We start from the raw sequence: 23,360 nt of genomic DNA, 5'->3' as shown, positions 1-23,360 counted from the left end.
TCGTTGCATTAGGCATGTATATATATTATTTAAGACGGATCTTATAGGAAAATCGGAACAAGAATAGGAAATAATTTTGTTTTCAGATAATGAAGATATTTAGCAGCCAAGTTGACATGTGCGTGTCAGCATAATTGAGCGTGTTGACCCGACTCTATCTGATTGCACTGAAGAAATGGTCAAAACCAAACAAACAAACCCTACATTCAAATTTAGGTTTTATTCAGTATAACGTACGTACATCATGATCAAGGCAAGGTTAGGCGAGTCTATTTTAATGTTGAAATAAAATTCTGATTGAAAAATTGACATCACTAATCACTATCGCATATAAAAATACAGATTTATTCAAATTCTTGCCCTACCTACAATCCCAAGTCTTTCTATTTCAAACTGAAGTGGACATCACTATCCGCCGTATGCGAAATTATTACTGTCAAATAGTTTAGCTAATTTGTCGCTGCTATTGATTAGATTATATATATATAATCGGGATAATTAGTTAGCTAATGTGTGTATTACTCACTTCATAGTGGGTGGAACTAATCCTTTGTCTTTCTTGCATATTAATTCTAGGGTTTTGGTGAAATCAGATATCGATTTGACGCTGTATATGCTCTCAGTTAGTTAGAACTTCAAAACAATAAAACGAGACAAGACACGATTGAAATAGATGTTAACAAATGATGATCTATATATTTTTGGCTAATGTATTATGCTAGAAGAAACCTGGTTAACATTTATTATATATTTTTGAGTATCATGCATATGAGAGGTTGTGGTTGCAGATTAGGTAAAAACAGTGAAGAGAACCGATAAATCTGGCGGCATGTAAATTATTTATTCACCATTATATTCAACCACCTATCGGGTAGCAACAACTTGTTTCATCCACCTCTTTCACTTTTCGTTTAAAAGGTGCTACACCAACGAAATCATTTCTATTAGTTTATATTTCATTTTCTTATCTCCAGGAAACATAATCCTAATGATTAATTATTATGTCTGTATATGTATAATATTTCCTACACCAATTAGTCTACGTGTGCACTCAGAACTAATTAGTGAGATAATGAGACATATAATTTGAAGATCAAAATCCAAACATAGCAAAAATCGCGGGTATAGGCAATCAGTCGGCAATTACTATATGTCCTCGTAGCTCTTTATCATCCGGAGGACAGCTAGAATGAGCGAATAATGGAATGAAAAATTATATAAAAATTTATGAAGAAAGATTAAAGTATAAGATAATTGTGGCTTAAAATCTATTGTGGTAAAGATGATAAGGAAATATGATGTAAATATGAAATAAGCATTTTTTTCAAAAAAAATATAATTAAAATAATAGGAAGAAATGATTGGAAAAATGAAAAGTATAAACATTTTCTCGAATCAACACCATGTTAGAATACTAAATTAATTTCCGTACCTCTCCATTCCATCCCATCCAATCCAAGCGAACACAACCTTATAAAGTGTAGTTTCATAAATTATCTTAGTTTTTTTTATCTTCTGAATAAATATTTAATATTTAACTAATTCTTAAAAATAAAATTTAAAAATATATTTATATAAATATTTTAAAATATGTGTGTACGTAATAAAAAAATAAATAGTAAAAATGATAGGGAGGGAGGGACCAGATTGATAGATACACTTCACGAAAACCATGTTTTACTCGAGAATAATCAGTAAAAGGAATTGCAGTTAGAAGCTGCATTGCACATTTTTAGTGCAGCATGTAATAGTAGTATCCAGCAATGCTGTTTCCACATTTTTAACTTACAAACATGTACAAGGACCCCACTTTAGATTTACTACCATAATCCAAGCAGGACTTAACTAGAACCTGAACATTTAAATTCGTGAATTAAATACTCAAATCACAGATTAATGTAATGTGAACACCAACTCCCTCGATCCCCATGCAAAATAACAAAATGAACTCGGTCGCTCAAGAGTTAACTGAATCCCAAGTTAAAGCCGAACGCGGTTTTGAATTGATTTTTGCGAGCCATGCAAGTGGACTTCCATTTCAAGATTAACAAACCTTCTTTTAAAATTTACTATATAACTCGACAATCAAACGTTACCTAATCTCTCCCTTTACTCTATAAATATCAACTTTAGTATCCTACAAATTCATTCATCAATCTCTAACAATTTCATTCATTCATTTATTCAAAAACCAAGGCCTTAGCTCTCACAATGTCTTGTTCTAAGATTCTCACTGTCTTTGTGCTTTCACTTTTATTCTCATTCTCCTCCTCAGCCACCGTTTCACCTCCCATTCCCGTTTGTAATTCCACTCCCTATCCTTCATTATGCAGATCTTCTCTTCCCAGCAACAATGCCACGGCCAATGTCTACGACTATGGCAGAATTTCGGTCAAAAAATCTCTCTCAGCCGCCCGAAAATTCCTATCACTGATCGAAAAATATCTGAGCCGCCCCTCGGCCTTAACACCGGGAGCAATCGGTGCACTTCAAGATTGTCGCGTCCTAGCCGAATCCAACATCGATTTTTTAACAAATTCTTTTCAGGTTGTGAATAAAACTCAGACTCTTTCGACATTGCGTGCTGATGACGTTCAAACCCTCCTTAGTGCACTCCTAACCAACACGCAGACTTGTCTCGATGGCCTAGACGAAACCGCCTCGTCGTGGAGATCGAAAAACGGTGTCTCGATCCCTCTTGCTAATGACACGAGGCTGTACAGAGTTTCTCTGGCTCTGTTTCGAAAAGGGTGGGTGCATAACAAGAATAGAGGGCCATTTAAGCCTCACAGGAAGCACAGTGCATTTAAAGATGGGAAGCTCCCATTGAAAATGTCTGACAAAAACAGAGCCATTTTCGAGACCGTGGGAGGAAGAAAGCTTCTCCAGACTGAGACTAATCAGGTTCTGGTGAGCAATATAGTGACTGTGAGTCAAGATGGAAGCGGCAATTACACCACCATCAATGAGGCTCTCGCGGCGGCTCCGAATAACTCTCTAGCTAGCAGTGGCTACTATTTGATATATGTCACGGCAGGAGTGTACGAAGAATATGTGTCCATTGCGAAGAATAAAAAGTATTTGATGATGATCGGTGACGGCATTAATCAGACGGTGATCACCGGCAGCAATAATGTTGTGGATGGTTCTACTACATTCAATTCTTCCACATTTGGTAAGTCATTACAATTTCTAGCTTATTGTTTCACCTCATTCCTTTTACTTTTTACAACTTATAAATATCTACCACTTTCGAAATTTAAGAACAAACACGAAGGATATCAGCACTGCCATCATGTTAGTAAAATGCCATTGATGTCCTGTAAAATGGATCTAAAATGTTGAAATTACTATCTAAGAGTCAGAGTGGCCTTGATAACACGATGCTCTGAGTCTGAGATTCAGCCCTACGTCATTTAGATTTAACATGTTAAGTACTTAAATAAGTTATCTAAATACGTACCTATTGCAGCTTTTGAAAAATGGTAGATTTTGATTAGTCAACTTGAGTTGTTTGTTTCATCGCATATATATCCAAACATATCAACATGTCAAACATTTAAAATTTTAAGGCTTCCATACTTGTTGCAGAGAGACAACTATAAACAAACAGAGAACAATCCCAACTTAGTCGGGGGGACAAACAAAACTGCTGAGCTCAAACAGAATTTTAAAACAATTTCACCATAACTACTTCTTGAAAAATAAAATGTGAGTGCAATACTAGTCATTGTTTATGTCACACAATCAATTATGCAGCTGTGGTGGGACAAGGATTTGTCGCGGTGAACTTGACCATCAGGAACACAGCAGGAGCCATCAAGCATCAAGCTGTGGCGCTACGCAATAGTGCAGATCTCTCTACATTCTACAGCTGCAGCTTCGAAGGATACCAAGACACATTATATGTACATTCCCTGAGGCAATTCTACACAGAATGCGACATTTATGGCACAGTCGACTTCATATTTGGAAATGCAGCTGTCGTGTTCCAGAACTGCAACATTTATTCGCGCCTTCCAATGTCCGGCCAGTTCAATGCCATCACTGCTCAAGGCAGAACGGATCCGAACCAGAACACAGGCATTTCAATACAGAACTGTAATATTAGAGCTGCTGATGACTTGGCTTCTAACAATGGAACTACAAAGACATATCTTGGTAGGCCTTGGAAGGAGTATTCGAGGACAATTTATATGCAATCCTACATTGATAATCTAATTAGTACTGCTGGATGGCGCGAGTGGAATGGGGATTTCGCGCTAAGTACATTGTACTATGCTGAATTCAGTAACCAGGGGCCTGGATCAAATACTACAAGTAGAGTTACATGGCCTGGATATCGCGTGATTAATGCCACGGATGCTGGAAATTTCACAGTGTCGAGTTTCTTGCTCGGAGATGATTGGTTGCCGCAGACTGGAGCTCCTTACTCAAGTAGCTTGTAATCATGGGCGAAGCTCATGTATATTTGTCTTATATTCTTACTATTCTTTGATTTCAAGATCATTCTCAATCAAGATTTGTTGTAACTAGTAGATGTAGTGACCATTGTACTTTCCTAGCTCATATTCATTGCATTGATATTGTAATACAAGAATAGCAAAATGTTCAGTCCTTATGTGCACTCATAGTTGATTTAATGTTGATTTTTAAATAACCCCGGGCTTAGTATACGACCTGATTATCATCTCCCTCTCCTAAAACTAACGTCAGCCAACTCCAACCATAGATTCAAATTTGGATCACCGAATGATCCAAATTTAGGACGTGATCCAAATCTTATTCCAATCATGTGATCCAAATATAGATCGAAATTCATCCATTTTTATAATATTTATATACTTTGATATTAAATATTTAAAAGAATGATTAACAAATTTCATCATTCATTATAATAATATAATTAACGACTAGACAAAGATAAAATATTACAAAATAATTCGAAAAAGTTAAAACGGTACATAAAAATAAATTAAAAATATTAAAATATTGCATTAAAATACTAATTCTCAGAATAGTATAGTTTTCCCACAAATGCTCAATTAGTGCTTTTCGAAATTCAAGATGGTCAATATTTATCTTTGATTTTTTCTGTAGCCATGGATAAATTCTTGAAATTTTATGTATTTTGAAATTTTATTTATTTAAAATTTTAATTTATAATTAATCATTGTTTTATTATATTCTAATCTAAATTAATCTATCTTTAATAACATTAATAAAATCATCAAATAATAAAAGTAATAATATTTTAATGTTAAAATATTTGGATCAGTGAATAGTAGTGATCCAAATTTGGACCAGTATTATTCACTGATCCAAATTTGGATCTTTTTTAGTCCACCGTTGGAATGGTTTGAGCCAGAACTGCCTTAAATTTAGATTTTTGATCACGGTTGGAGATGACTTAGTTATCATCTCACTCTCCTAAGCCACGATCTCTAAGTTATTCTTTCACAAGACTGGCCATTTTTTAGCATAAGAAGCTGATGTACAAATGTAAATGTCATAAAGTTAAATATTCAAATATTAGTAATATTCCCTCCGTCCCCTTTTATATGTTCATTTTGTTTTTCAAGAAGTCAAATTGACCAATTTTTTACTAAACATTATGAGTTATCTATCTGATATTTCTAAAATCTAAAAGTTGTATGTTAAAATAAACTCATACTTTTGAATGATATAATTTTTATTATTTTTTTCAATTATCTGATATATATAAAATACAGTCAAAATATAGTCAATTTGACTGGTCAAAAGTCAAAATGGACACGTAAAAGGGGACGGAGGGAGTATTTAATATCGGTTAAGAGCCATAATCTTTTGGGCTAATGTGCTTGGGCCTTATTGTTCTATGCTGTGTAGCATCATGGTTATGTATGTTTCTTCATTTAAATTACAAATTTATTTGTTGTAGTCTTGAAGATTGGTTGTTACATTACATTTCCTTCGGATTGGCTAGTTTCTGTAGTTCTTGAATTCTGATATAATATTAAGAGAATTATTTATTACTAATTGTGAATGATTTTTAACCATTTATGTGCAAAATCGATCATGTGAGATAAGAGTAAAATAAACTCATATCCGTACAATAATCATTTATTCATAAATCGTCAACTAGAAAAATAAAAATATATAATGTAGAAAATATACTTAATTATGATACAACACTTTTCACATTGAACATATCATTTTATGAATTATTAATTTATAAACTCAAGTTTATACGAATATAACAAAAAAAAAAAAATCATTCATATATCTCGTCCAAGACAAACACGCATCTCATCCTGAAAAGCCCAAGATCATAATTCATAATCAGATTTCAAAAGTCACAATTAGAGGCAACCTGGTCAGCATTTTTTAATTTTAGAGTTCATGCATTTGGCAAATTGTCACAACATCAGAAAGCTGGCTAGAAATGCAACCGCACCAAGCTTTAGAATGCGGGCGGGGAAAAATATTTTGAGACAACACTGTTAAAAAAGTTTTATTGGTCATAGATTTGCTTTAAAATATTGATTATAATGTTGTGCTTGGTCGGAAAGAATGGAATGCAGCCGAATGATTAAAATAACTTGAAAATAGTATTGATAAGAGGAAAATTTTGTATAAAAAAATTGAGTGAGTGCAAATTTATTATAAAGAGATTTAAGAAAAAATTGAGGATGAGAGAGAATGAAGTATTCACATCTCAAATGAAAGTGTGATAATTGATATATAGCAATGGAGGATAAAATGAAGATTCTTAATAATTTTTCATAACATAGTCAACTAAACAAAACATAATAATAATAATAAAATATCTGATTTTATTTTGGAAACTGCAAAAGAAAAGCCAGTAGTATTTGATTTTCTATGAACCTCAGATTCATCAATGCATATAACCACGAAATGACGAAATGTAATACTGTTCGTCTCTTACAGAGCACTGCGGGTCAATGGAAATCAGATAGCAACTTCTCAACCGATCCTATTCCATCGAATATGACTATACGAAACAAGCCGTACCAAACAGAGAAGTTAGGCACGTCTAAACCTCATAATTGACCCGTCTTATTAATTTATTTGCATTTATAAGTCATACGAACCTATCTATTTTCCTAGATTTGCAGGCTGCATCTGCTTACATATATGCACGTACCCCTAACCATCATAGTAATCTAGTAATTGAAAATTCTCCTTGCCAAATTCGTTGAAATTACACACAATTTTATTATTCCTTCGAAACCTTCATGGTTATCCATAAGTATAGCTATATTGTTACCCACTTATTCGACGATTATTTTGCCGATCTTAACTTCGCCCGAGTCGTGATACAGCCGCTTGCAAATTTATATTGTCGTGGAATAAAAATATAGGTAAAACCAAAGTAGCACCAACCTAGAATCCATATATATACAGATATACAAAAATAGAATCATTCTATATTAATAATAAGGTTCGAATTATGTATATGCATTTGGGATTTCTACCATCTTAAATTATACTAAAAAAAATATATACTAAAATATGAAATGTGCTATGGATGATGCCCGTACTTTATAAGTGAAAATTTCCAAATTAGTTGAGTTCTTTAACAGTGCTATTTCAAGTTAAGGTGTTCGTATGAGACAAATTAAGCACTTCTGCAACAATTAAAAGAAAATCACGCGACTGTGTTGTAACAAGAAAGAAAAACTTAGCACCGATCTTTTAGTTCATTAATATTTAATACCAGCTTGATCACATAAATTTTTATCTGTTTTAGAAAATATTAAAAATTATAGAATATGAAAAATTTATATAATAAAGTAAATATAAAAAATATATATAATATGTAAAAGAGAATATAAAATCATATATTATAATCCTTTTACTCTATGTGGTCTATGCTACACTTAATACAATTCATATATAGCAAAATTATTGTGCCGTAAAACATGTCTTTTTTTTTCTTTTTTTTTGAAAGCTTAAAACATGTCCTCTTAATATACAAGTTTTTTAATTGAAATAATAATATTTGCTAACTCTATTTTATGATTTTTATAATCTTCAACTAAACATTCTCTATGAATTTGTAGTCTCACAATATATATTATTTTCCGTAATATATATGTGATTTGTGATCAACGTGCTTGCCCAAAAACTATTAGTGGAATTTTATTACTCTGACCAAATAGTTCGATCGGCTCCTACTCGGTTGTTTCATGCCCCTTATGTGCCAACCACTGATATTTCTATATTGATTCACACCTCTAGATCAAATACAGTACTTATAAAATTACAAGTTCAGAACAATATTGTTACTCACCTTGCGAAGATTTGCGCCTCCGTTGACATAATCTTTGTACCGGAAACGACAGACAACAAATATTCAACGTTTAGAAACTAAACTACTTCCTAAACTAACTAGACTTGTAGTTAGTAGAATCTTAAATTAACGACACACATACGGACAACACCAACATTCTTAAACTCTTTTGTTTTTAGTGTCCTAGCTAGGAGCCATGCAAGTTGACTTCACCTCCAAGGAATAAACGTTTTCATTTTTCTAATTCGAACGCATTTTTCTTTACATTAAAATCAAATCAAATCAATTCTTATCGGCCGTGAGCTTCCCCGAGTACTATATATAAGCATTACACTAGCCATGCATTATCACTACACATCTTACACTACATTTTAATTTCCTTCTCAACTCAATGGCCTCCAAGCTTTATAGTAGCATAACTCATATTATCTTTCTACTTGCACTTCTGTACTCAACAACTTCGGCAAGAAATAGTACCACTCCTTCAGTTTCCATTTGCAACTCCACCCCTTATCCTGGCCTATGTTCATCTTCTCTTCAAACCAACAATGACACTGCCAATGTCTACGACTATGGCCGATTTTCGGTGCGTAAATCCTTATCGGCTGCTCGTAAATTCTTGAGGCTAACTGAAAAATATCTACAGAAGTCCCATGCATTGACAACCGGTGCAATTCGTGCACTCGAAGATTGTCATCTGCTGGCTGAACTTAATATTGATTTTCTTTCGAGTTCTTCTCAAGTTGTGGACAAAGCTCAGACACTCTCGGCAATACAGGCTGATGATGTTCAAACCCTACTTAGTGCTATTTTGACAAACACGCAGACTTGCTTGGATGGCCTTCAAGAGACTGCTTCATCTTGGAGCTTGAAGAATGGAATCTCCACCCCTTTGTCTAACTATGACACTAAACTTTATAGTGTTTCTTTAGCTCTATTTAAAAAAGGGTGGGTGCATAAGAAGAAGAAAGGACCATCTAGTACTAGCAAGAAGCAAGGAGCATTAGAGAAGGGACATTTTTCCGTGAAAATGTCCAAGAAAAACAAAGCCATTTTCGAGAAAGTTGGGAGGAGAAAGCTTCTTCAGGATACAGATAGTGACGTTGATCAAATTCCGGTCAGTGAAATGGTGGTGGTGAGTCAAGATGGCACGGGGAACTTCACCACCATAAGCGACGCCTTGGCAGTTGCTCCTAATAATTCAGTGGCTAGTGATGGCTACTTTCTGATATATGTCACGGCCGGGGTCTATGAAGAATATGTGACCATCACAAAGAAAATGAAGTACTTGATGATCATGGGTGATGGAATCAATCAAACCATCATAACAGGCAACCGTAGTGTCGTTGATGGCTGGACCACTTTCAATTCTTCAACATTTGGTAAGTAACTGATCAACTATCAGGGCACACACACTAGAAAAACCGTTAGTCTATATAGTTTTCTCAATTCCGTATAATTTAAATGTCCTTTTACACTCTTCTTGAATGTAATTTTCTAACTAAACAAAATTTTCGATGTCATGCAGCTGTTTTAGGACAAGGTTTTGTGGGAGTAAACATGACTATCAGAAACACAGCAGGAGCCATCAAGCACCAAGCTGTCGCACTACGAAACGGAGCAGATTCATCAACTTTCTACAGCTGCAGCTTCGAAGGCTACCAAGACACATTATACGTACATTCCCTCAGACAATTTTACAGAGAATGCGACATCTATGGCACAGTCGACTTCATATTCGGCAACGCAGCTGCAGTCTTCCAAGACTGCAACATCTATCCGCGGCTGCCTCTAGCCAACCAGTTCAATGCAATCACTGCTCAGGGAAGAGCTGATCCGAACCAGAACACGGGCATTTCGATACAGAATTGTAATATTAGGGCTTCTGATGATCTGGCCTCTAGCGATGGAACTACAGAGACTTATCTTGGAAGGCCGTGGAAAGAGTATTCGAGGACTGTGTATATGCAATCTTTTATGGGCGAGTTGATAAATTCTGATGGATGGCGCGAATGGGCAGGAGATTTTGCTTTAAATACGTCGTATTATGCGGAGTTTAATAACAGGGGACCGGGATCGAAGACGGATGGGAGAGTTACGTGGCCGGGAGTTCATCAGATTGGTGCTGCGGATGCTAGTAATTTTACGGTGTCGAACTTTTTGTTGGGGGATGATTGGTTACCGCAGACTGGAGCCCCGTATTCAGGTGGGTTGTGACTAGCTGATCCGCGATTTTGGTGGCGTTTGGATTAAGGTTGATAATAAGAATCAGGAAAGAACGAGAATGGAGGTTACGGAAATGAAAACCTGGATTGGAAAAATATGATTTAACCATCTAAAAAAGTTGAATTCTCATATCAAAAGAATTAAGATTCCGATGATTCCCATGTTAACTGTTCTTATTAATTAACCATAAACTAAACAGTCTCTTGTCTTTTTTAAATGTATATTAATGGGTTCGAAATGTTTTATTGATTATATGTACACACTAGTAGAACGATTATCAAATGTTCGCCCCCCGGCAAGTTAGCAACCCTCAAGCGAACTTGAACATAAATGATATGAATTCTCTATAACAAATATTTGCAAATCCATTTTCTTTGTTAAACATCGATTAGTACTCATATGTTACTGGTGAGTTTTGCTCGTACAAATATTTAGCACAGAAATATTATTACCTGCACAAAAATGTATATTCAGACTAGCTCAGGTCAATTCCTGTGTTTAACGAGTCCTAATATAGTAGCTAAGATGAACGCTAGTGTTTAATTAGTTCAGGCCGCTCAAAACAAGTGTCGAAAATAGACTGAAATTGTCACAAAATACAGCCTCCTCGATCTCATCTGATTGCTTAAACTTGAGACAGAAAGTCGACACGTATTCTAAACTTTTTATAAAATATAATTTCACACATTGTTTAAAAAAAATTGGTATAAAAAATTAATATTTAAAATGATTTTACAAACTATATTTTTTTAAAATATGTGTTAAGTACTAAAAAAAAATATAAAAAATATGAGAAGCAGAGGTGTAGCCGTTGGTAAGATAAAATACGATAACAAAACTTATGGTCAGCTCTAGCGAACCCCAAGCCAGGTCTCCACTTACTCTCGTTAATTCAAAGCATGGCTGTTAAACTTTAATCAGTCCTATCTTCAACGAATCGACGTGGATCTTCAAAGCTTATCACCTCCTATCCCTAAATGATGTTATATCAATTATATTGACTTGTTCATTACATGAACATTCTTTGAGTAATTAACAAATTTAAGAAAAAATGATAGAATATAAATAATCAAGATCCTGCATGGACTTGGTCACAATTAGCTCCATACCTCCAGTTCCACATTACACATACCTGGACATGTTTTATTAAGAGAGAAGCTAGAGTACAACTAGCTATCCACGTTGAGGAGTAGCAAAATAAAAAGTAGTTAAAAACGTAGAAGAAGATGCAGTATAACTCAAAACAGCAGCGCAAAGATCTGTATCTCTTAGCAAATCGAAGACCAATTGGTTTCGATATGAAAATGCATGGTGGAAGGGACTCAAGGCATGCTCAATGCCGCTTAATTCACATTATTATCAACTCTAAGTACACATGTATGGATCAAGGAACGAGATAGTATATAAACATCTGTTCAAAGTAGTAGTATTATTGAAGTAAATGACTAAGAAAAATTACTAAAACAATCACCTGGTAATATTTATATATTCCACACTAAACTTCTAGATTATGAGGTGTTTGAGTTACTTTTAAACAATCACATTATAACTTTATGTTCAAAAAGATGTGTTGTAATAGGTGATAAATGGTCTTAAAAACTTAAAGAAATCACAAGATTTACAATATTGAATGGTGTAGGTTTACATTTGATTGCAAGAGCTAGCTTGCAAGATCAAATACAAGAATGTTTAATTCCTAAAACATACCACCAAGACTACTAAACATGTGATAATGCTAGATAGTGCTTAAATATTCTAAGATACGTGTAATTCTACACAAAGTAATTTCTTATGGTCTTGTACTCAACTTATGATTATGTTAATTTGTTAGTGTTCACAATCTTCACAATGCCAACTTTACAGATAGCAGATCAAAGAAGACAATTTGAGTTCTTAAAATAACATACAACAACAACTTGTCCCATTTTTAACACTCAAAATCAAAGTCAATCCCACATTTCCTATAGACGCGCCTTTTGTTTCTTATGAACAAGTTGACTTTCTTACCAACAATATTCCAAGACATTCTTCAGTTCCTCCAGTACTATAAATACCCTGCAACTTAGTCTCATAAGTCATAACCAATATTACTACAACAACTATTCATACATAACATAAACATGGCCTTCAAACCCTTTCTTTCTTCTTCTTTCACCTCAATTCTCCTCATCTTTCTACTACCATTGTTGTTCTCTTCGGTGGCCAAGGCCGCCGACATTTGTGCTTCCACGCCTTATCCATCCTTGTGTAGGTCTCTTCCAAATAACAACAATGCCACGGCTAATGTCTATGACTATGGCCGCTCTTCCTTCACCAGCTCCTTGTCAAAAGCTCGGACTTTCTTGTCATTAACACAGAATTTTCTGCAAAGAAACTCTGACTTAACACCCGGAGCTATTGCTGCTCTTGAAGATTGCCGCGTACTGGCTGAGCTAAACGTGGATAATATTCTAGAATCTTCCAAAGTGATCAGCCAGGCTCAGAGTCTGTCAACTTCAGAAATGGAAAGTGTTCATACATTGATGAGTTCCATCTTAACAAACGCGCAGACTTGCTTAGATGGACTCGAACAAGCTGCTCCCTCTTGGAGCTTAAAAGATGGAGTCTCCATTCCTCTTGTTAATGCTACTAAACTCTATAGTGTTTCTTTATCACTTTTCAAAACTGGATGGGTTCCGAAAACAATGAGTATGCCAGTTTCTTATGCTCCTAGGACTTTAGGGGCATTTGTGAACGGTCGATTCCCATTTAAAAAGGCTGGCCAGGGCAGTACTAATTTTGAAAAACTAGGTGGAAGAAAGCTCCTTCAAGATGGTGGTGGTGATTATATAGTGGTGAGTAACATTGTTATTGTGAGCCAAGACGGAACTGGGGACTTTAGTACTATTAATGAGGCCTTATCTATGGCTCCCAACAAGACTCTAGCGAGTGCTGGCTACTTTGTGATCTATGTCACTGCTGGAGTCTACGAAGAATATGTGTCCATTCCGAAGAACAATAAGTATGTGATGATGATTGGCGATGGAATTAATCAGACAGTCATCACTGGCAACCGTAGTGTTGCGGATGGCTTCACAACTTTCAATTCTGCAACATTTGGTAAGACATCACAACTTTTTAACTATTGATGGTCCGTTTGGGAACCAGAATTTCATTTGAAATTCTGAATTTGAACAAATAACCTGTTTGGGAATATGGATTTGGATTTCATTTGAAATTCAGGCCATTCAAATATTAGTATAGAACTAAAAATTTAAAATGACAACTCGAATCCTGTCAATTAAAATTCATCATGTGAAATGAAATGCACGTTTCCAAAAGCCCTCTGAGTTTTGATCAATTCCATAATGATGGTAATATTAATATTTTTGATGTAATTATGCAGCTGTTGTGGGAGACGGATTTGTAGCAGTGAACATAACATTCAGAAACACGGCAGGGGGGGCTAATCATCAGGCTGTCGCGATGAGAAGTGGGGCGGATTTGTCAACATTCTATAGCTGCAGTTTCGAAGGGTATCAAGATACCCTTTATACACACTCCAATAGGCAATTTTACACAGAATGTGACATATATGGCACCGTGGACTTCATATTTGGTAACGCAGCTGCTGTGTTACAAGATTGTAACATTTATCCACGTCTACCTCTGTCTGGCCAATTCAATGCTATTACTGCACAAGGAAGGACGGATATAAACCAGAACACGGGCTATTCCATACAGAATTGTAATATCAGAGCTGCTGATGACTTGGCCTCGAGCAGTGGAAGCACGCAGACATATCTTGGAAGGCCTTGGAAATTGTATTCAAGGACAGTTTATATGCAATCTTTTATGGATAGTTTGATTAACTCCCTTGGTTGGCATGAATGGTCTGGAACTTTCGCGCTGGATACATTGTATTATGCTGAGTATAGCAACACGGGGCCTAAATCAGACACTAGCGGTAGAGTTACATGGACTGGATATCGACCCTCTTTAAATGAAACTGAAGCCGCTGCTTTCACTGTTACCAACTTCATATCTGGAGATGACTGGTTACCTCTAACAGGAGTGCCATACTCAAGTGGCTTATAATAGAGAACAATATACTAGTAGCTAGCTAATTAGCTTGCTTTCTGTGTTCTTGATTCTTTAACAAATTATTGTATAGAATAAATAAGCATGTAAGCAGAACAGGTTTACATTGAAAGAACCCCAAGTTTGTATGATCAAAAGTTGAACTTTGAAGACTCTGATCCTACAGTATAAGCAGTTTAATCATGCACACAAGATATAAATTACTATACTTTCTTTGGTATTAGCTTGACAGGAAGACCCTGAGTAGGCACTGGCATTGGATCTCTTTTGAAGGAGTCGTCGCTGCAGCACAATTCCCATGTAAATCTGGTGACCAAATAATGTATTGCCACCAGGATTTCAATCCTTGCAAACTCATAACCCGGGCATACACGAGCTCCTCCTCCAAATGGAATATAGCAGTATGGAGGAATAGAAGCTTGGTTCTCAAATCTTGCAGGCTCAAACTTTGATGGCTCCTCAAATATAGTACTGTCCATGTGAGTCATGTTTGTTGCCCAGAATATCTGGTAATCAAGCAATGAAAAGGATAGTTAGCAACAAACTTCAATTAATATTTCTCTGTTATAAAAGGCTTTCTCTCTTACCTGCCATCCTTTTGGAATGAGATAACCACCATATTCGATGTCCTTTAGTGCCTTCCTAAAGCCTCCAAATACAGGAGGAATTACTCTTAGTAGTTCCTGAGTTACTCTCCATGTGTACTTCATCTTAACAAGGTCATCCCAGGTCAGAAGCTCCCCCGACGACTTGTCCTTTGCAATATTTTCTTGTTCTGCAACTCAAATGATGACACATTAATCTCATTTGAAAAAGGCCAAGATTTTGGGGAGAGAGATTCAAAAAGTGTTTACCTTGAAGAACAGATTTATACACCTCAGTGTTATTGGCCAGAAGTCGCATCAGAAAAGTGATCACGACAGAGGAAGTGTCATGTCCCGCGACCATGATAAGCATGACATTGTGAACAATCTCATTTTCTGAGATAATTTCTTTGTTGTTTTCATCGCGAACACTGAGCAGGCTAGTGATAAGGTCTTGGTTGGATGAAGCACCCTTCAAATTAAGATCAATTCTCTTTTCACATACAAGTTCTTTCACCAATTGCTTGACCTCTGCACTCGCCCTTAGGCTCCTGTTGTAATTTGTAAATGGTAGATTAATGGGGATCGACCACATTCCCTCAATCATTTCTTGAAAAAGCCTGATCAGTTTTTCTTTTTTCGGTCCTGACTCAAGTCCAAAGAGTAAAGAGCAAATAATGTTGAATGTGAGCGTCTTCATCAATGGCAATACCTACCAGGACATAGCAAAAGCTGTTAGATGCATAACTAACCATGACTAATATATTCAAGTTGCAGAAATTATTTTCAAATATACGGTGCAACCTTAATTGCAATTGTTTCTACCAGAAAAACAAGGCCTTGCAAACTCATCTGCAACTTTGACCGTATTTTTGCAAATAATTTTGAAAACATACATATTTTTGCAGAATTCCCAAAATATTATCACTAATTTTATCAATGAACAACTGGGATTTGAATAATTATATTTAGACAAATATTAAAAGACACAACCAGAGCTAGAGCCTGGATTAGCCTCCCCTGATTCCGCTTTTAAACGTAGAACACATACCGTGACCTGGTCCTTGCCTTCCCAGTACATCTTAAGGTGATTCCTAAACTCAGTATCCATCTTTCCAGTATATCTCTTCAAAGATTCCGGCTTCAAGAAGGGCACAAGCGCGGACCTGACACGCTTATGATCTTCGCTACTGAGCTCAAAAAGATTGCACTCGCCCAAAATCATCTTTATTGATGCTGTCTGCTGGTTACTGATGATGCTAGTACTAGTACTAAAAATAAACTTGTTGGCAGCCGGTCCATGCAAAAAAACAGTGGGGGAGCCAAACAGGCTTAGTTTCGAGACTGGACCGTATTTTTGGACTCTTTCTTGAACCCATTTGTCGGCTGTGTTGGACCTCATTTTGCTGAGAAGAGTGAGGCTTTGGCCGATGAAGGGGATGCCAAGTGAGCCTGGAGGAAGCCGTGATGATCTTGCGCTTTTTCTCCGGATAAATATGAAGAGAATGATGGGGAAAATGATGAAGAAAAGAGTTGTGAAATAAATTGTCATGGCTAATGTAGTTGAGGATTATGTGAGCTGCGGTTGGGAAGAAGGTCTATATATTTGAAGAAAACCACCATCTCCAGCCTAGGAAGAATTATTAATTTTACTTGGATAATTGTAGCTTTGTTGTTTCTAGCTCGGAATCTTAAATTTTTGATACCACATGTTACACTCTGTTGGTCAACTGACATGATCAACTATAAAATTGTGCTCTTTAAGTATGTGTGGGTGACTAAACAAATACACCCTCAGTCCTTCAATTATATGCGGCAACAGAAATGTATTTTAATATTTATGTAAATATAATATTATAATTTAATTTTAAATTTTTTTAAAATATTTAAAATAAATTATAAAACTATATTTTATGGGGAAATTAAAATATGTGTTAGTGGAAAAATATTATTTTATACATTATTTTTATAAAAGACCTAAATAAAAAATTATTTTTTATTTCTATTCAAAAAAAATATTTTTTATATCTCAAATTACGTGTAAAAACTAAAAAATTAAAATAATTCTTATTTTGAAACGGAAAAAGTATAAAAATGAGTGAGACAGTGTAAGATGTTGGATTTTTTGGAACGGTATCTTGCTCACTAAGATGGGTATATTTGATTTAGATTTTAAAAAAAAAATTTCATTCATGAAATTTGAGAATATTCAATTGCGATTGTTTAAATTCATTAAAATCTTGGAGTATATAATTGAGATTTTAAATTATACTTAAAAATTCGATATTTTAATTGGGATTATTTAAAATCCACTAAAATTTGATGATATTCAATGCTGATGGATTTTTTGGATTTCGTAAAATGACGTATTTTGTGGAATTGTTAAGTGTATATTAAATTTTTTGAAATCCCCTCAAATTTCATAAGATTTTGAAGTATTGTACTTAAATCGTAAAGAATTTGTATCAATTTTGCGACATTTTATCAAGAATCTGCGTAAAATCAAAATCACATACAATTCATTATAATTCATAAACTAAAAACAATTCTTTTTTTTAAACAACTAAAAACAATTCATTAAAATCCCAACTGAATAAATCCTTAGGTATCCCACGTGTTTTATTTATTCTTAAATACTTTTAAGATATTGAGAATTACCCCTCTATCCCAATAAATTGTATACGTTAACTTTTGACACTTTTTTTAAGACTTCTTGAAAGTGTAATTTCATGATATTTTTTTTAATTTTTCTTCCTAAATAAAATTTGGTGTAAACACTTTTATTAAAATTAATTTTTAAAAAAAATTATAAACTATATTTTATAAGAGTATTAAAATGCGTGCTCTCTTTGGGATGGAGGGAGTTGACATCGATGAGGCATCTTTCAGCATTCCATATAAGGGTGAGCATTCGGTCGGTCCGGTCCAAAACCGGACCGAACCGAATAGACCGAGAACCGAAGTTTTAATTATTTTTCGGACTGAACCGGACCGAAGTTTTATAATGGACCGAACGAACCGAACCGAAATAATTCGATTCGGTCTGGTCCGGACCGAAATAACCGAAATTATTTTAAAAATAAAAAGTTATATTATAAATAAAACTAAAATTCAACTTTTATTTTAAAATTTTCATATTAATTGATCACCTCCAATTCATCAAAGATAGATATAATTAAATTTACAAATTAAATATTATAACTATAACATATAAGATATATATAATATAAAAATTAATTAAAATTATATATATTTCGGTGTATTCGGTGCGGACCGAAATATTTTTTTACGGTCGGTCTATTCGGTCCGGACCGAATGGACCGAATTTTCAGAAAATTAGGACCGAAACGAACCGAATTTACACAGTTCGGTTCGGTTTTTCGGTTCCGGTTCGTTTTTGCTCACCCCTAGTTCCATATCAGTCCAAGAGTTTTCGATTTTTTCGGATACCTCATACGTGAATGAGAAGCGCTTATTCCGTCCATTTTCTTTTTATATAAATCGTCTCCCAAAATATAAGAACGCTAAATTTTTCGTGATATTTAAATAAGAAACGTGTATCACGATCGACATTTAGAAAATGAATATTTTTTTTTTGCCATAAGAAAATGAATATTTGTATAACATGTTTTGTATCTTTGGCAATTTTTCTAGTTGGCAATTCGCATGAGTGTATGATTAACTAATAATAGTAATCATTAAATCTGTAGTTTTTGTTTTTGGGTGGTTTAGCGTATCTTGCATGGCTTTTTCTCCCTGGCTCCTGTTCTGTTTCCTTGTCTGCCAGCAGCACTCTAAATTTAAACACGTTTATCGCACATAAAAATCGATCTTTTTAACTCAACTCTAACAATACATTTCAAGATTACAGTCCAATCAGAAACAACAAGAAACAAAAGCCAAGAAAACCTCAATTGCACAAGGAGAAACAAATGAATCCATCAATGTCAAGTTTCTTTTTCTTCTTGTCTCTCATTTGCTTCTTGACCCTTCTCCCCTGTCCCATTATATCGGCCCGGCCCGCCTCCACCTTAGCCGCGGCCTCTCCGGTTGACCTGCTCACAAAAGCTTGCTCTCTTGCACCCAACAAGGATCTATGCCAACAGACAATCAATTCAGCGAAAGACAAACCGAAGAAAGACCTGAATGATCTTGCTTTTATAGCCTTTGAAGCTGCCTCCATTGCCTCCACCTCAAATGCTGAATTTGTTTCTCAAAAACTCGAGGACATTGAGGAATCGGAGGAGCCTGATGACGTTGTAGTTACACAAAGCTTTCAAGATTGCCAAGAACAGTATCAAGGCATGAACGATGAGGTTGATGATGCGGTCAGCGCTTTGGCTACCAGAAGAAGAGACGATGATGGAAAGATAGAAACTTGGTTAAAGGATTCCATTGTTGCCGTTGAGACGTGCCAGAAGAGTGCCACAGGGAAGGGTCAAAAAACTGATGAGCTTACCGGCATGAATCAAAAACTTTTAGAGTTGCTGAATAATGCCATGGCAGTTTTTCAAGTTCTTAAGCAAAACTAGACATTTGTTATAAATGTCTTGATCTATCTTCAGCTTATATATACATGCACCTGCAGATTCTTCTTTGATATACACCTTAAACTAATTATTATTTGTTAGGAGATTCTTCTTTGATATACATGACATCTTATAAATTCAGAACTCGCTAAGTTTCTCCCAATTTAAGACAACAATAAAGCATTTACTACTGCGTTCATCACATACCACCTAAAACTTAAACACAGATAATATGTAATCCAAGGTCAAGAATGATTCAAATAACAAACTGCTACTCCAAGTCAAAACAGTATTAAGTTGTAAAACAGAAGACAACAAAAAGAACACGCTAAAGTAGACTGGATAGAGTATTGCACTGATAGACGGAACAATCTGATCTGTTTGTGACCCACAATATATAAATCAAACCCTAAAGCCCCTGCTGTTTCTTTTTCCTCTGGCCTTTTCAAATTTCCTTCCCTTTGATCGAACATATGGCTTGCTGTGACTGTGTGGCACACCAGGAGCCTTGCCAAAGTGCTTAACCGCTTCACGGGAATTCTTAGGGCCTCTAAGAAGTACCTGAAAGCACACATGGATGGTCAAGTAGATCCTAGTTACAGGACTCAAATACTACACTAAAATTTGAATAGATTAGTTCTGATATCCAACATACATAGAGTTCACTAATTAACTATCAAAGAGAGGGAAGCATGTAAACGGTCAATAATCCTCAATTGTAGCAGAGATTATACCCATTCTGGTTTAAGTTTCGATCCTATAATATATGAAGAAGAATTTATGTTCAATACAGCAAATTGGTTAGACTCCAATAACATTTGCAAATATTCGCATAGAAAATCATTGAGCCAGAAAGATTTACTCAAACCTACAGGGTGCATTATAAATGGAAGAACACAAGCAGATACATGATTAATCTGATTACACACTTATATACCTAATAGAAGAAAGATATATACACATTCAACCGCTATGGTAAAATTCTCTAGTTCACTATTGTAGACTACTTCTGTTGTGCTAAGAGGTTAGGGTTTATAACAGCGGGTGAACAAGGGTTATCAGCCACATACCCCCACCTTTTTCATGAATAATATAATTATTAAAATTTTCAATTTTTCTGACCCTTCTTAGGTGTATTTTTAACCTTCCCAGAAAGTGATTTAGCTCCACCTCAACATTTACAAAATTCAACCTTAAAGAAAAATTTAAAAAGTGTAATTTAACTCCACTTGTCATTTTTTGGATCCACCAATGTTTTTCACCAATTCATCTAGTTATTTTGATTTTATTTAAATACAAAGGTTTGTTAAAATTTAGTAGTTTACAATATTAATATTCAACACAACTTCAGATTCCAGGTGGGTAGATTTCAAGTTCTTTAATCTAACATTTGTGCCATTCAACATATCACCAAAATTACAGACTTCACTCACCTCATCCTACTGTAGAGAGTATAGACCTGAACTCACAACAAATAATAACCACTAGCAATACACTTGATGTACATACCGTGTTCTGCCCAAGAGGGGCCCTAAGAGCGAGCTGGTCAAATGTCAAGCATTCACCTCCTGCTTTCTCAATTCTTGCTCTGGCAGTTTCGGTGAACCTCAAAGCTGTTACTTTCATGCAGGGAATTTCATGCACCCGAACATCATCAGTGATGGTACCAACAATAACAGCAATCTTGTCCTCCTGTATTTAATAATTAGAGAAACATATTAATATATCAGCAACCATGGCTGATTAAAAATTTATATATACCCTCTCCAGGAATCCAAATGATTATATGTTTTATTAAATTTGACCGTCAAACTTCTGAAAATAAAAGAAAAAATAAACAATCAACTACCTAAAAACACGTTTATAACTAAAATTTTACCCATTAAAGGAACAAATTTTTATGATGGTGGTATCAAACAACAGACCATGCTTAAATGACATAATTGTTCGAAACAAAATGATCAAAATGCTATCAAGGGACCTCAGTCTATAGAACAACGTAATCAAACTGAAGTACAAGCAACTACTTGGTTATAGAGTTGAATATTAATTCAACACTTGATCACCTACCATTTTCCTCACAGCATCAAATACACTTTTATCAAATACCATATAAGATGGTATATTTTCCACTGATTTCATTATCAATAAAAAATATATACATGGTTACATACCATCAAATGCAAACAATATAAAATATGAGCACAGCAGGAGTTATACCTTTCCGGTCATGAACCGAATCAACCGGGACAAAGACATCGGAGGCTTGTTGGTTTTGCTCATAAAGAGCCTCTTCAATATCACAGCATTGAACTTGCTCCCAGTCCTCCTCACCAAAAATCGATAAAGCTAAACATAAACATTATTCATTATTAAATTTTCAGATTTCAAAAATCCAACTAGCACACAATCACACACACACATAACAACTCACACAATTATTTACAGCAATTAACACAAATGAAAAAAAAAATTAAGAACCTTGACAATGAGCTTTAGGTAGATATCATCAGATCTAGGAGCAGTCCTCTTGGTCCTCTTGCTCTTACCTCCAGCTATCAAATCAATACCCTAATTCAACAATAATTAAACCCACAAAATTAAATTAGTGAAAATTATAAATCGGAACTGAAAGAGATTGTATATAATAGAGTGATATGTATGGAAGTGGGGAGATACCATGGCGTCGGCTTATCTCTCTCCTCTGTCTCTCTCTCGCCGCTTCAACTTGTGAAATGGGCAAGGAGAAGGGGGTTAGGGTTTTGTAGTTGAGCCGTTTTATTAGGTTTGGGGTTGCGGGTTCAGCTTGGACCCTAATATTAGGTGTATGGGCCTGTCAGGGTTAGGAAGTAAAGACTCGGTTTGATGGGCTAAAATATCCGGGTTCAGTCCACACTTATTCATGATCCAATACAAATTATAGCATTGAATGCTTTTTAGTTTTTTTACACATTTGGATGTATTTTGATTTTGACTACAAATTATATATTATATTATATTATATACTTATTATATACTTATATATAATAAGCGTAAGGGAGATAATTTGGTCGCATGGTCCTTTTACTCAAAAAGCTTATACCTTTCACAAGTTTATGATTTTTTAATCTGAAATATTCTTTTTTTAATCCAAAACAAATTCCACTTTACAAATGTTTGTGAATTTTTTTAATCCAAAATAAATATTTTCTACCAATTTTAATTGTGGAAGCATATAAATCACACAGTCAGAAAATTATTTTTCTCTAATATATTTTCTTAAACAACATATTAAACAAAAATAATATTTTGCACAATATTAAAATTAATAAGCCGAATTTATATGAGGAACAAACACAAAAACTTTTTCTTGATCCAAAACAATTTCTACTTATTTTTGCCTGTTTATGATTTATTTTCTTAATTCAAAACAAATTATGTTTGCCAATTCTAATTCTAGAACCATAATAATATTTATAAAAATAATTAAATCATATTAGGTATCATAATTCTAATATAAAATACATTTACAAATATAATCTAATAGAAGTTGGCTACACATGTTCAGAAATACAAAAAAATTAAGAGAAAGACATGAAATTATCGTAATAGAAGTTGATATTACGTACAAAATTCTCAAATACAAATTAACCAACAATATTATAC

The 23,360-nt window shown here is 34.7% G+C and overlaps 6 protein-coding genes across 6 annotated transcripts; 4 read left to right on the top strand and 2 right to left on the bottom strand.

Moving 5' to 3' along the window:
- The first annotated feature begins 2,140 nt into the window (after positions 1-2,140).
- LOC108207846 (probable pectinesterase/pectinesterase inhibitor 41) lies at positions 2,141-4,619 on the top strand. Its single transcript, XM_017378279.2, has 2 exons — positions 2,141-3,175; positions 3,760-4,619. The coding sequence occupies exons 1-2, from the start codon at positions 2,212-2,214 to the stop codon at positions 4,446-4,448; spliced, it is 1,653 nt and encodes a 550-aa protein (XP_017233768.1). The 5' UTR covers positions 2,141-2,211; the 3' UTR covers positions 4,449-4,619.
- A 4,040-nt stretch (positions 4,620-8,659) lies between these two features.
- On the top strand, positions 8,660-10,869 carry LOC108196931 (probable pectinesterase/pectinesterase inhibitor 7). Its single transcript, XM_017364436.2, has 2 exons — positions 8,660-9,678; positions 9,825-10,869. The coding sequence occupies exons 1-2, from the start codon at positions 8,688-8,690 to the stop codon at positions 10,511-10,513; spliced, it is 1,680 nt and encodes a 559-aa protein (XP_017219925.1). The 5' UTR covers positions 8,660-8,687; the 3' UTR covers positions 10,514-10,869.
- Positions 10,870-12,605: 1,736 nt separating this feature from the next.
- Positions 12,606-14,754, top strand: LOC108212464 (pectinesterase). The gene is made up of 2 exons (XM_017384193.2): positions 12,606-13,621; positions 13,908-14,754. Exons 1-2 carry the CDS (start codon positions 12,643-12,645, stop codon positions 14,597-14,599), a joined length of 1,671 nt encoding a protein of 556 aa, XP_017239682.1. The 5' UTR covers positions 12,606-12,642; the 3' UTR covers positions 14,600-14,754.
- LOC108212472 (cytochrome P450 716B1) lies at positions 14,690-16,818 on the bottom strand. Its single transcript, XM_017384199.2, has 4 exons — positions 16,238-16,818; positions 15,457-15,898; positions 15,190-15,377; positions 14,690-15,108 (listed from the first exon to the last, which is right to left on the bottom strand). The coding sequence occupies exons 1-4, from the start codon at positions 16,736-16,738 to the stop codon at positions 14,806-14,808; spliced, it is 1,434 nt and encodes a 477-aa protein (XP_017239688.1). The 5' UTR covers positions 16,739-16,818; the 3' UTR covers positions 14,690-14,805.
- A 2,300-nt stretch (positions 16,819-19,118) lies between these two features.
- LOC108205516 (uncharacterized) lies at positions 19,119-19,718 on the top strand. Its single transcript, XM_017375508.2, has one exon. The coding sequence runs from the start codon at positions 19,119-19,121 to the stop codon at positions 19,716-19,718; it is 600 nt and encodes a 199-aa protein (XP_017230997.1).
- Positions 19,719-19,948: 230 nt separating this feature from the next.
- On the bottom strand, positions 19,949-22,559 carry LOC108205517 (large ribosomal subunit protein eL18y). The gene is made up of 5 exons (XM_017375509.2): positions 22,395-22,559; positions 22,197-22,286; positions 21,936-22,064; positions 21,225-21,407; positions 19,949-20,276 (listed from the first exon to the last, which is right to left on the bottom strand). Exons 1-5 carry the CDS (start codon positions 22,395-22,397, stop codon positions 20,118-20,120), a joined length of 564 nt encoding a protein of 187 aa, XP_017230998.1. The 5' UTR covers positions 22,398-22,559; the 3' UTR covers positions 19,949-20,117.
- Positions 22,560-23,360: the final 801 nt, after the last annotated feature.

Source organism: Daucus carota, chromosome 1 (genome assembly GCF_001625215.2).
Source record: "Daucus carota subsp. sativus chromosome 1, DH1 v3.0, whole genome shotgun sequence".
NCBI lineage: Eukaryota > Viridiplantae > Streptophyta > Magnoliopsida > Apiales > Apiaceae > Daucus > Daucus carota.
The sequence above is the reverse complement of the archived record's forward strand: the minus strand, read 5'-3'. Positions and strand labels throughout refer to the sequence as shown.